At 40.6% G+C, this 11,424-nt stretch overlaps 1 protein-coding gene across 3 annotated transcripts in view; it reads left to right on the forward strand.

The window, feature by feature from the left end:
- ZMIZ1 (zinc finger, MIZ-type containing 1) overlaps positions 1 to 11,424 on the forward strand; it is a 160,594-nt gene that overhangs the window by 106,183 nt on the left and 42,987 nt on the right. For all 3 annotated transcript variants that reach the window (XM_010567835.1, XM_010567836.1, XM_010567837.1), the window contains exon 4: positions 4,244 to 4,388. In XM_010567835.1, the coding sequence (XP_010566137.1) occupies positions 4,244 to 4,388 (145 nt within the window). The remainder of the gene's footprint in view (positions 1 to 4,243; positions 4,389 to 11,424) is intronic.

The following is an 11,424-nucleotide window of genomic DNA, read 5'->3' on the forward strand; positions in this document are numbered from 1 at the left end:
ATTAAATAACAATTGCTTCCTTTCTCTTTCAAGCAAGGCTTAGCTCTGTGGTTGCAGAGAAATGCTTGAAATGTGACTCAGGATGGGGGGTGGGGGGAATCTTTGCCTTCCAGCCCCCTTCTCTCTCCTCGTCCCCATGATCCCAGTGTGGATACGTTGTGATATCTTACGATTTTTTTCAATGAAAGTGTTTAAAACTATTGGAGGTATCCAGAAGGACATAAGGTGTGGCCAACTCTGGGTGTGTGGGAGTATTTCTGAGTATTTTAAGCAGAGGTCAGTCACATTCTGTGCTGAGACACACTCTTGCAACGTCTGGTCCTCTTCAGAGAAAGGACAAACAAAAATGGGACTGGGTGGCAGCAAGCTGAATATCTCTGAACGGTTTTTTTCTCTTGCTTCCTTAGAGAAACCCCTTGGGCTACTCGCAATTGAAATTTCTCTTATTTTTAAATCTTTCTGTTTTTCTGTTTCACAGATGTGAAAGCTGAGGCTGCTCATTTCTGTGTTGGTTTCCTAATGCAGTCATTGTTAGCAAATCCGTATTGATTTATTCCTATGAAAATGCATCAACGCTTAAAGTAAAACGCAATCCCATTAAGAATGATACAGGTTTTGCAGATGGAGAAAAGTAGGTCAAATACTGCACCAATCATCCCAGAGTGTGTCCCTTTAAGCCAAATAAATGTGTGAATACACTTAAATTGTCAGCATGTCATTTGATTGCCATTATTTTGCATCTTTTGGCATGAACTGGCAGAGCCCTGTGACTGAACAGGGTTGAACACGTCAATTCTGGTGTATTAACCAGGTTGTATTTTACACCTGGGCTGCATACGGGGGTGGAGGGGGGTGCGTGTTTAAGGATTTTTCCTTTCTTCCCATTGCAACAGTTGACTTCAACTTTAGCAGGAAAGCCACATCATTATATGCAAGGGACATTGTAGCAATGCAGCACAGGAACACGATTTAAATCTGATCATTAAACTGCCGCAGCAAGAGGCTGCGAGAGACGGTGTGGATGGTCCATCTGCAAAATCTGTGCTCCTGTTGTACAAGGAGGAGGGGCGGAGGGGGGGAGAAAAAGCAGCTGCTTGGCTGTGCCATGAGAGGGAGAGACTGACTGTTGGCACCATCTGTAGCTGTCCTTTGTGCTTGCTGCTTTATCTGTTCATTATAGTAGGGTACTGAATTTCTCGTGCTTTGAGTGTAAATGAGTTGAGATGCGCCTAATACTGTCAGCATAAAAAGCAGTAACTAAGTACACTAAAGATGAATAGTGTAATCTGTAAATTCATTTTGAGTTTGTTTCATCTTGCTTGAATAGCCCAGGAAGTGATGTTCTCCAGAAGCCAGCTGTACCAGATGTGCGTGTGGGGTATATATTCATCTTACCAAGCGGAGAGCAGAGCGGTGGAGGTGGATGGGGCAGGGGACATGAGAGGCTGCCCCAGCATTTCCAGCAGAGGAGAGTAGATTCCTTTAGAGGGTTCTTGCTCCTACTGAGCATGATAGAGGGGGACTGGTAACAGCTCTGTTTTCATTCCATGCACAAACACCGATTCAGGGAAAAGAGCGATTATTATACGTGGTACATGAGTTGAAATGTTCTGGGGGAGGAGAGGTTAAACCTCTCCGTAATGACTTCTGTGATAGGGATGAGTAAATTTGCTACGTTTTATACCTTCAGTCTCTTAGTTTCTAAAAACATGAGTCCTCTCCAGATAACTTGTAGAATGAAACCGTCCAGCTTATCTTCAGGACCTCTTTGTTCTTTGATGGTTTATATTTCACTTTTATAAATGTGTGTATTGGATATTGGTGGTAGTAATAACTCATTAAGATCTTTTCTTATCTTCGCCTCACCAAAGCAATGCTCTCTCATTGGCATATTCCTTTTCCTGGAGTTCTCTGCTTTTTTTCCAAGCAGGTTTGGCTTTTGTTTGCAGATGTGTGCCCTCAGACCCGTTGGGTTGTTGCTTTTATCTTATTTGTCAAGTGCATATAGGTGTGCAGAAGGAGCAGCTCCCTCCTCCCATCAAAGCCTCATTTAAGATGGACGATTTCCATTTGATGCTGTAGTAATTACACTCAGCTGTGGAAGTGCTCAGCAATCCACTATTACTCTGCGACGGCTGCGTTTAGCGTTCAGCAGAATACTTCATTCGTGTTTCTCAGAGCTCAAGTGGCCATGGTGTGCGGGAAGAAACCCTACAAGGCAGGGATTTGTATCTCCAGGCAGCTGGAAAAGGGGGAGGGGGGCCTTTGTCACTGGCACATTAGTAATGATATGCCAGGGATAAAAGGTGAGTATAATTTGATCAAATGCTTGTTGACAGATTCCTTGGCTAATAGAGAAGCAGCTTAGACTGACACTCATTGCTGGAACGTTTCAGAGCTCTGGGGAACGCTTTCTGTAGGCTACATGTGAGGCTGACAATTTCCGAATGACCATATTTAGTTACATAAAGGAGCGGTGTCCCCTTTTCGTCACAGCAGAGCTCTAAAATGCCTCCCTACACACCACTCTTGACCTTCCACTTGATAAATGCAATGAAATTACCACCTCTCCTTTGTCCAAATGTGTGACTAATTCACAAGAATGGCCTGGGATTTAAGTATTTTGCTTGTGTGGCCATTAAATTTGAGAAATTCCAATTGTTTTCTGTACTGAAAAATCATATCTGTGGGTATTCTTGGCAAAGCAGGTTCCTTCTCCCCCGCCCCCCCAAATATGACTTTACAGTTAGTCTCTTTGGAATTTGTTCTGTGTTAACAGTACCTGTGAGTAGGTACTGTAAAAAGAAGGTGGTGTACCCTGAAATGATAGTTTGCTACTGCTTACGATTATGCTATTTGGTGAAAAGACAACCATTAGAAAAACAAGAACTGAAAAATAAAAGCCTCAAATTTAGAGAATTCTGCACTTGTCTCTTTTAAACCAGCAAGCCTAAAGTTACATGTTGAGCTCTCTAACTCTAAACCGCTGCGGCAGCTTGAGTTTCGAGTAGTTTTCTGGTTATCACCGACTTGTGCAATCTGTTGATTTGTGTTCGGTTCATAAAACCTCAGGAGAGCACTTAGTTAAAAATTAAATACAAAGCATTTTTTGTTCTGAGGGTTTTATAAAGCATTCTTTAAAGAAGGAAAAACCCCAAGCACTTCCACTTGAGAACGTTTCTTCACCTGCAGAATTTTGCAATTAGTTTGCACTTTGTTCTGGTGAAACTCTTCACCGTGTCATACCTTGGTGACTTTTTACCAGAGCCACTTCTGATGCTGGAATTAAACAGGCAGCTCTGAGGCTCTGTCGGGTGTTGCTGGAGGCTTCAGTGGGATGTCTTGGCTGAGTGCACTCATGGGAGCCAGATTTCACCTGCAGTCACTTTCTGGGGCTCTGCTTAATGCAAAGTAGGTGGTTTCTGTAACAGGGTCTGGTCTTTTCTGAGTGTGGGTGCATAAGAGAGAGGCCATGTTTTCAGAGATAATGGCCCCTTTCATATTTTCAGAGGGCATTGCAAGCTTTTCATCTCTCTAGGAAATCTTTGCATCTTCATAGTTTATAAGCTTGATTTTCCTGTAAGCACAGAATTACCCTCATTGACCAGAAGATGAGGCACATAATGGAAATACCCATTTAGGGGTTGTGCTGGATCAAATATAGACTTAAGTGCCTAACTTTGTATCCATACATCAGTATGGCCATATTCTCCTGTTTATTCAAGACTGGTAGCTGACAGCAGTTTCGGAAATGAATTCCTGGACATGGGTTTCTCTTCATGCCTCTCCAATTAATCTTTTGCACAAAAATAGCCAAACAGAAAAGAGATCTTGTTGTTCTTTGCTCCCCTCTGTGAATTATGTCTTCTGTATGTTTTTGTTACGTTTCTATTAGTGTGAAATGAGTTCTTCTCTGTCTTTTTTCACTCACAACAGCTATCCCATGTCCTTGTGCCTCATCCATTCTTCATCTCTGTGCCAGTCAGCTCAGACAAGTTCTCTTGTGCCTCCCAGGCTGTGCAGAGTGTTTGTTAACTTGTGTAAAAACATTGTAATGATAGTGTAGGGCAATTACAGACTCAGTTTGATAGGATAATAATGTGAGTGGTGGTTCGTGGACAAGCTTTTAACTCCTGGGGTTTGTCTGTTCAGATTGTGACTCCTGTTACAGTAGCTTGCATCTGCATTCAGCTGTGCGGTTCTTCAGTTGTGCACTTACTGTCATTGTGTTCCGTTTGTGCAGCGCTGCTTTCGTCGTGGTGTGAGGAGCTGGGACGGCTCTTGCTGCTTCGCCACCAGAAAAGCCGGCAGAACGATCCTCCAGGGAAGCTACCCATGCAACCCCCCATGAACTCTATGAGCTCCATGAAACCTACCCTCTCTCATAGGTGAGTCTCAGCCCAGTCCATAAGAGTGGCAGCCTGTACAGATGTACCGCATGACAGATTTGTTAATTGAAATGCTTCTTACCATTGATGGAGGTAGCTACACTGTTTCATGCACTGAACAGCACTACAGACAACAGGGGATCTGTAATTACAGCAAATACTAAATAAACTTGGGTTTTGTCTTCACTATTGCCTGGTGCATAGTGAAGTGAGGCTTCCATCTTCAAATCTGTGCTCAGATCAAGTGGGCTTGGTTTCAAACCTCAAGTTGTGCCCTAGAGATAAACTTCTACATGTCTCTCACCAGACATTTTCCTACCGTTTATTTAAATACAACTGGCTTTTCTTGAGGTTGAAAACATTTCACTGATGTTCTGTTTTTGTAAGTGTGGTTGGAAACGTATTGTATACAAAACATTTGTATAGTGAGCGTAGCCATAGATGGGAGAATGTCCTATACCGCCTTACATCAGGTGAGGATCACAAATGCAGGGAAAATGTGAGCATTAAAGGACATTAGAAGAAGCTGAAGATGTGAAGCTTTTGATTACCAAATTATGTAGAGGAGCAGTATTTGTATTTCTTGTCTGCAGACCCTAGGTCAAGGCAAAAGCTGAAGAGTAATTGTAGACAGGATTAAACATTCATTTCATGCTTTATGTTTCTGGGAGTTTTTTTTCAAGGCTTTCTTTCCCCATCACAAAGAGTATAAATTGTTTTTAATGTAGGGCACTTGTGTTAGTAAAGGATTGTAAAAGTGCAGGTGAGGCTAAATTCCTTGTACCTAGATTCCATGGTAGCATAAGTAACTTGAACTTTTGTGTTAGAATGGAGCTTAGGGACATCTTTTTACCAGTGCATTTGCATGTGTGAATTCGTCTGGAAATCACTTTTGGTTTGAGGTTGGGTTTTTTTTCCTTATTTGTGTCGTAGTTATGGGAAAACCATGCAAACACTATGTCTTTTATTATAGCCCTTAAGAATAAAGTCCTTTTTTGTGGTATAACTAATATAGTATCACTGACTTTTCAGAGTACCTGGATTGCTTCTTTTCTCAGTTGCTTATGAAATGATTCATTGTAAACACACTTTAAAAAAGACAAAACCGAAAACCTGTTGTTCTAAAATAACTTATTTTTGCACTTCAGAGAAGCTTTGCAGAAGCCAAGGTGAAATTAGTGGCCAGTCTGCAGAGAAAGTGTGGTGCAGTGTATACACTCTCTTAGGTGTACTTTTGTAGTTTTTAGATGCCTGATTCTCATCCAACCTTTTAGCTTCTGTTCCCCTAGAGTCTATAAAGTAAGGATGAATGCACTGTTCTATCTCACAGGGACTGTGTGCTACATTAGTAGATAAGGTAGGCACAACTGTTTTCTTTCATGGCAGTTTTCCACTGAAACTCTGTCACATGTCAAAAAATAAATACTTTCTTCTGCTAAACCTAAATACCAGCATTTCTGGCAATACCAAGTTACCCAATATTCTACCTAATAGTAGAACATCCTGCCCAGTATCAAACAGTCCCTATAAGTTTCTCTTGAGTATTGCCCTTGAAATGTTTTACTGAAGAAGGCACTGGGAGTCAGTTCTAAATTACTGCTGTTTACCTATGAGATGCCCGTCTAGAAACATAATTTCTGTGGCATAACTTCTTATCTATAATAGCTGCAGCAGCCTCTTAGGGATTTGGAATACCTGCATCACTGCTTCAGTGTGTGCTGTTGTCTCATCTGTAATTTAGCCATAACCATGACTGCTCAAAATCTCTCAGGTGGCACATTAGAATGAGACATCTTGTGGCTCTCCAACTTCTTTTTCCAGCTGGAACTGTTTATTTTCATGGATGTTTTATAATCAGTCTATAAGACAGTAGTGAAGTATGGGTGAAGAATTGAGTTTTCTGTTTGTTGGAATTAAACGAATGATGAAAAGCAATTAAGTACAATCCCAGTGATAAAGCTGTTGATGAAGCAACATTTGTATTTGCATTAGATTACGTTTGGGTCAAAAGCTTGGTATTAAAGTTCACAGGATCTTATCTCTAATTGACAAGGTTTTTGTGTGAATTCAAACAAACAAACAAAAAGTATGCTTTGCATTTCCTACAAGAAATTAATGTAGCCGGCTACTTCAAATTTTATAAAAGAATTAGATACTAAATTAGAACAACCAAGAGCATATTCAAGAACCTTATGTAGCTTAACAGAGGGAATACAAGATACATGTCAGCTGCCGAATATCACTAGACAAAAAAAAACCCTACCCCTGTTCACACAGAGCTTTTTCTGCTGTTGCTTTTACTAGGAACAAAATTACCCAGAACTCTAGTCAAGGACTAGAATCCCGATGTACCTGGCACTACAGAAACATAGCTGCTTAGTCTCAAAGTTGAAACAAGCCTCGGTTATTTAAAATAAATTCTGACTCAAGAATACATCACAAGAATCTAAATCTAAGGATTCATATTTAAGAAACTGTCTTCACATACACTGGAGGGAATTCAGGTCTGGCCTATTTTTAAGGAGAACCTTTTATTTTTAAAAAGTTAATTGAGTTGTGGGAGAAAACTGAAGTAGACAGATCAAAGAGGGCTTTGATATTGATACTGTTGGTCAAATGCACTTACAGAGAGCAGGATATAAGCCATACAAGGATGTGCGCACATGCAACAAGTGCTTTCAGAGTAAGGACTCTATCGTGCTAATTTCTTTCTAAATTTAGTTTTTCACTAACAGAATGATCGACTGTTGCATATAGAACAAAAATTCAGCTAAATACCTACTTCCTAATGTAGGGTGGTCAATTGGATTGCAAACTCCTGTGCTTTATGAACAGCATGACCACTGGATTCTCAAAAAAAACCCAAAGCAACCCCTCAACTTTTTTTTTTTTTTAAATCAGTATAGTGTAATAATAGGTTAAACTTGAGTGTGAGATTTGTTGATATTATTATTATTATTATTATTATTATACTTTTTTGCTGATTCATGTGGGTAAACTTCACTCCTGTACTGAAGGACCAGTATGAGACCTATCCACCTCCTTAATCCTGTATAACTTCTAATTTAAGTCCAGCTTAAAGGATTTATGGGGGACTTATAGAGAGCCGGTAGTCTTTGGGCTGGCCCTTCTGCATAGGAGTGAAATTTCGTGCTTTATAGCTTGCAGGGAGTAATGTAACTTTCTTGTGTTGTAGTTTTCTGATCTGGCATAATGTCTGTAATAACAGATACTACTCAAGGTGGCTGATTTTTTTTACTTTTAAATGAATATAAGGTCTTTGGCAAATGCTGTTATGCAAGTACAAATTATTGTCATTGTATACCTTCCTTTGCTTTGATCAAGTTCCTGCTTAACACTTCATTGCATTATGTGGTGGGCCTTTACATGTGGATCAAATTGAATCTTCCTTGACATGGGTACATTTTCCGTCAGTCCCAGCGGGAATTGCACCCTAGTTCAGTTTAAGGTGGATCTGACCTATGCAAGCCCTAGGAGGGTTCTCATTTCTTGCATAGCTTGTAGCAAAGCTTACTTTGTCAACAAAACCACCTGAAAATAGACAGCTGTTGGTTGCAGTTTGGTATATTATCATGAGCATTTGTCGAGTTCTTATTGTCTTCTCTCTCGCTCCAAATTTTGGCTTCTAAGTTAATTGCCAGCTGCCTTGCAGTTAGTGACCAAAGGGTAGTTATGTCTGTATAGGGCAGTCAAGATTGATGAAAAATATGAAGTTAAAATTATTTTTATCACAAATTACTTAGTGCTAGAGGTTTTGAGAAAATTAAACAGTAGATCAAATTAAGTAGTAATTCAATATTACAGTAGGTGCTTTATTTATTATCATTACTGTTTTATGTTCAGGCAATTGCCATAAATACCCTTTATTGGTTAGACTTGCTTTACAAGGGTGCTTATTTTAGTGTTTGTTTTGTCCCTTTTTTTCTTCCAATTTAAACTTTACTAAGAGCTGAACTTTCAACATCAGTAGGAGCTCTTGGAAAAGAATGGCAGTTCTGTGTCTGCATTTTTACTGGGTGGTTAGGATTGGCTTTTAGATAGTTTGTTAAGAATCAGGAGTGATCTGGCTATAACATACTAGTAGAAACAGTGTTAGAGTTGCTGCAAAGGTTGCTGCCTTTTCAATTTTGCCATCATAGGCGGTTTTAACAGTGATGGTCACTTTAAAAATGTCTGGGTGAGAGAAATGGTTAAAGTGAAAGGTCAGGTGCAGCATATACACACTTCTGTGAAAACAGGCACGTTGTGCATGTTTTAGACATCAATCTGAAGTCGGGGTTCACTTCGTTGCTGCGTGTGGCTGTGGCGTACAGGAACAATCTTTGTGAAAGAAATCAAAACTCTTCAGGTGAAAGATAAGATTGTTTCAAAGCGTTTTCATCTTTCTGTTTGTGAAGTTGTGAAATAAATATAATTAGGAACTGAACAGATGGTAAATCCTAATATAAGAGAATATACCCAGTAAAGCAACCTGTATTACTCCTAATTCTGCAAGAGCAGCCTCTCTTTTTCTTCTGTCTTCCTTTGTCAACAAATGTTAAAATCCACCATCAGGAGAAAATGAGGGAAAAGTTCAGAATCCAAAAATGTTTCCGCAGAAGTGCCATTTCTTAAAGAAAAAAACCCTCAAGGTTTGTTCAGAACAGTATTAAGTAAGGCCCCTGATGCTCTAAGCATTGTAAAGACAAAACTAATTGCTTGAAAGTACTGTCCCAAAATTTGTTTGCCTATCTTGTCCTCTGAGTGAAACCACTGATAACTAGTTTTAGCGCATACGCTTATTACGGGGAGGAGATGGAAGAAAACCTTGAAAGAACGTTGAAGCTAAAAGCAAATGATTAGTAGTGTCTAGCTGCAAACTGGTAATGTGTAACTATTAGCTGTTAATAATTAAATCTGTAATATTTTAATGTGAAAAATCTGCATTTCATTCTAGGTGAGATAATTTTGTGGTCTATTCTTGTGGTAACAGGAGAGACTGAGACACGGTCTCTGAAAACAATAATGGACAGCTTAACGTCTCTTCAAATATATATTCTTCAGATGCTTGGTAAAAGGTATAGGATAAGGATCATCTTTTATTGGGTGTGCAGCTCCTTACACAGATGTGAAAATAGGGCTTCTGTATTGATTAGAGGGTCAAAGTGAGTGCTATTGCAATAAGAATAATATGTAGCAGCACAATTACTATACTTTGCTGACTTTTTCTGATAAGTACATGTAAGTGTTACATACTCTACATTTTCTCCTCTAAGCATTGTATATACTAGATTAAAAGTTTTGGGGTTTTGTTTTGTGATTTTTTTTTTTAAAGTTACTTTTCATTAAAAAGTGTCAGCTGATATTTTTAAAATCCTGGTAAAGGCTGGGCAAATAGTATTTAAGGTATGTCTGCTGACTGAGGCAAAATCTTGACCTTCTCAGGCTTTGCCCTGTCTATGCTGGTTTTTAAAATATGGTAACTAACACCTTTGAAAAGGCAGCTATCGTTCTAGTGTTTGGGCCATATTGAACATCCAATTCCTGAAAATGTCTAAGTGATTGCAATTTGCTGTTTAGCGATAATCACAGTAGTATCATGCTCTTTGCATGAGGGCTGCTCTCAAAAGCAGATGAATCTAGGTGATTTTCTTCTTCCAGTGTGTTGGGAAGGTTCCCTCTGTCACTTGTTCTCAATGAAACCAACTCATTTCTGATGGCACTGGAGTTAAAAATCATTCAGCTGCGGCAACACCCCTAGTTTTTACCAATTTTGACTGTCAGCATGATAACCGCATGGTGACACTGAAAGCTATACTTTGCCTAGCTCTTTGATGCAAAACTCATTAAAATCATCGGGAGTCTTTTAACTGGATTGAGTACCTTTGGATAGGGAACATCAGAACAAAGTCAGCAGTGCCCTCCAACCAACGCAGCGTCAGGTCCCCGTGTGAGGTTTAGCAGTCCTTTCCACGCACAGAAGGGCTGGAGGAGGGACAGCCCCTGGTTCGCACAGGGCGAGTTCAGTGTGAGTAGCTGTTTGCTGGGTACCCACGCGGTTAGCATCGCACTCCAGCCTGCCTGCCAGGAGGTGACATGGCTTCTAAGCAGGGAGGGAGTTTTACAGTCTGGCGACGTTTTCAATTTTCAGTGGAGTGAAGAAAAAAAATTACTGGCATAAATGATGGAAAATACCTTGTCTTTTTTCAAGATTTTTGTTCTTTTGGCAACGGGAACACAAATGTGTATTTTGTCTAAAACCTGGTATTTTTCTTGATGCCTTTTCTTTACATGTATCTGTCATTCCTTCACTTAGATGAAAATGTGACCCTCCACAGGATTTCCCTGTAAATAGATTACAAAAGGAGTGAATTCCTGATATACGCTTTTGTCATTTTTAAATTCCTGCTATTCCCATACGCTTGGGTTCTCGAGTCTCTTTATTACCGCAATGGGAAGAAAAGGAAGTAGTCATTGCTATTTGCAGTGATGGAGGGCTTTTCTAATGGTTTCACTAAAAGAAACTGGGTTAGAAATTCTTGCTAAAAAATTCCTGACCGGTTTTCACTGGAGATGACAACAAAGCCTGCTCAACAGACAGACCACATCAACAACCTGTGCAGATGGGTCGGTGACGTTAATTAGATACTGACAGTGCCTTTAGCAGGAATCGGTGGTTTCTTCCCGTGAAAGGGCTGTCCAGGAATGAGGACTAGCACACACCAGCCGGGGCATCTTCTCGAATGTCCTCATCTCCGCCAAGCTGAGTATGCGGGGAAGGTACCACAGTCGGTTTACGCTCTCCGTTCCCACTTACCACGTCAGGGGAGATGCGATGTGATGGTTTGTTTGCCCGTGTCACTGTGTCAGCAACAGCATTTCCAAACAACTTTGACAGGCAGAGTGTCGGAGGCGGCTCGGGGAGACGTTTCTCAGACCTGCCCTGTACGCGCCTCGAAGCGCAGCCGTCCCTCGCCGGCCAAGTCCTTTGCCCGGGCTCCCCTGCCCTGCCCTGCCCTGCCCTGCCCTGCCCTGC

Source organism: Haliaeetus leucocephalus, unplaced genomic scaffold (assembly GCF_000737465.1).
Source record: "Haliaeetus leucocephalus isolate CR32 unplaced genomic scaffold, Haliaeetus_leucocephalus-4.0 Scaffold229, whole genome shotgun sequence".
Taxonomy (NCBI): Eukaryota; Metazoa; Chordata; class Aves; order Accipitriformes; family Accipitridae; genus Haliaeetus; species Haliaeetus leucocephalus.